This window comes from Penaeus vannamei, chromosome 8 (assembly GCF_042767895.1).
Source record: "Penaeus vannamei isolate JL-2024 chromosome 8, ASM4276789v1, whole genome shotgun sequence".
NCBI lineage: Eukaryota > Metazoa > Arthropoda > Malacostraca > Decapoda > Penaeidae > Penaeus > Penaeus vannamei.
In genome coordinates this window covers 6,366,399-6,368,898 of record NC_091556.1, presented here as the reverse complement: position 1 = coordinate 6,368,898, position 2,500 = coordinate 6,366,399, and the positions used below count along the sequence as shown (strand labels likewise).

At 37.4% G+C, this 2,500-nt stretch overlaps 1 protein-coding gene across 1 annotated transcript in view; it reads right to left on the bottom strand.

The window, feature by feature from the left end:
- Positions 1-375: 375 nt before the first annotated feature.
- LOC138862284 (aggrecan core protein-like) overlaps positions 376-2,500 on the bottom strand; it is a 6,145-nt gene continuing 4,020 nt past the window's right edge. Inside the window, exon 2 of the mRNA XM_070123993.1 lies at positions 376-1,055. Coding sequence (XP_069980094.1) covers positions 376-1,055 — 680 coding nt within the window. The remainder of the gene's footprint in view (positions 1,056-2,500) is intronic.

Here is a 2,500-nt window from a genome sequence, read left to right as displayed (position 1 = left end):
CTCCTTACAAGATCAGCGTGACACATCCTCTGCTTCAGAAGCCGCGAGTGGATGTCCCCTGGAAATGAATTTTGAAAGTGAGATTTATGATTTGATGGGAAAAGATGTTAATGATTACCCCGACGTGCCGCAGGATGGGGGTCAGATGCATAACTCATCAGGAAAGGATATTGGGTCCGATGCATCGTTACAGGATGCATACTGATAACTCACCAAGAAGGGATCTTAGGCCTGATGCATCGTTACAGGATGTATACTGATAACTGATCAGGAACGGATCTCAGACCCGAAACATCGTTACAGGATTTATGCTAACATCAAACCCCTGAATAAATATGCAACTTACATTTCGTTGGCGGAAATGAATTGTACAATTCATGTCACAGAAGGAAAATATCCAGTGACGTCACAGAAGGTAAATGGATCTCCGGTGACGTCAAAGAAGGAAAATGAATCTCCGGTGACGTCAAAGAAGGAAAATGAATCTCCAGTGACGTCACAGAAGGAAAATGGATCTCCGGTGACGTCAAAGAAGGAAAATGGATCTTCGGTGACGTCATAGAAGGAAAATGGATCTCCGGTGACGTCACAGAAGGAAAATGAATCTCCGGTGACGTCACAGAAGGAAAATGGATCTCCGATGACGTCAAAGAAGGAAAACGGATCTCCGGTGACGTCATAGAAGGAAAATGGATCTCTAGTGACGTCACAGAAGGAAAATGGATCTCCGTTGACGTCACAGAAGGAAAATGAATCTCCGGTGACGTTAAAGAAGGAAAATGGATCTCCGGTGACGTCATAGAAGGAAAATGGATCTCTAGTGACGTCACAGAAGGAAAATGTATCTCCGGTGACGTCACAGAAGGAAAATGGATCTCCGGTGATGTCATAGAAGGAAAATGGATCTCCGGTGATGTCACAGAAGGAAAATGGATCTCCGATGACGTCATAGAAGGAAAATGGATCTCCGATGACGTCACAGAAGGAAAATGGATCTCCGGTGACGTCACAGAAAGAAAATGGATCTCCGATGACGTCACAGAAGAAAAATGGATCTCAGGTGACGTCACAGAAGGAACACTGGTCTCCTGTTTCTCTACGGAGCGAATAAGGATCTCCAGACACGTCGCAGAACAAAAGCGGATATCTCGCAATGGCGCAGAACGAGAGTGGATTTCCGTTTCACCCCAAAGGACGAAAGGGATCTTCGTTGAAGTAGTGAAGCAAAAGTATCTTAGGGAAATCGGTCGGTTTGTTAAAAGTGTGTGAGGCCCTAATGAATGTTCAGTATATAGAAATGATTCTGCACAGAAATAAATGCCTATTTATCAGTCCAGACGTGCATATCTACCAGATAGATAGATAAATGTTTATTTATTAGATAGATAGACATATATGCATTTATTTCTGTGTATATGCATGTCCATGTGGATAGATAGATAAATGTTTATCTATCAGATAGACAAAAATATATGCATTTATTTCTGTGTATATGCATGTCCATGTGGATAGATAGATGAATGTTTATTTATTAGATAGATAGACATATATGCATTTATTTCTGTGTATATGCATGTCCATGTAGATAGATAGATAAATATTTATCTATCAGGTAGACAAACATATATGCATTTATTTCTGTGTATATGCATCTCTGTGTATGTGACTATTCATTGGGTCAGGCCTGGAAAAAAATAAAATTAACGAACCGGTCCAATGTGACTTAATAGATTTTATTGTAGCAATAATAGAAAAAAAAATAGTATGAATAAGAATGAATAAAACTTCATGGTGATGTGAAGTTATTCATAAACATTCGTGAAAGATGGAATGATGAAAGACGAAGAACAAGCCTCTCTGACCAGGACTCGAACCTCGGCCAATCCAGGTATAAAAGGTGAGAAAAAGGTTATGAATGTCAGTGAATAACTTAACGGAGCTGGGAAGTTATTCATTCGTATTCATGACGATGAAAAAAAATATTCAATGATTATGTGACTTACCAAATTTTATTGTAACTAATGTAGACAAAAAGGGTATGGATGACAATGAATAACTGTGACGTTATTCAATTACATTCATAACGATAATGTTATTTTTAGTATAAGGATCAACTTACATGATTTTGATGATGAAATGGATAATGATGATGATAATGAAGAGGATGATAGTGTTAATATTTACAGATAGGATGAGCATTTTGTTAATAATTCTCTTTTGGATGATAAGGTAATTCTGATAATAAAACAATATTTTCTTTTTTGTTAGTTTTATTAATAATCTTCAAATTAGGGACGCTGTTAATAGCTAATGATATCGGTGTCATTGCCGTTCAGAAAGAGAGAGAGAGAAAAAAAAATAATAATGTCAGGAATACTTGCACTGATGACAGTGAATTACTGGTATTAATAAGAATGGAAATAGATTTGATAGATATTATAGTAATTCTGTTTCATAGATAGAAACTCTAACCTTGCTAATAACAATGATATCACAAATA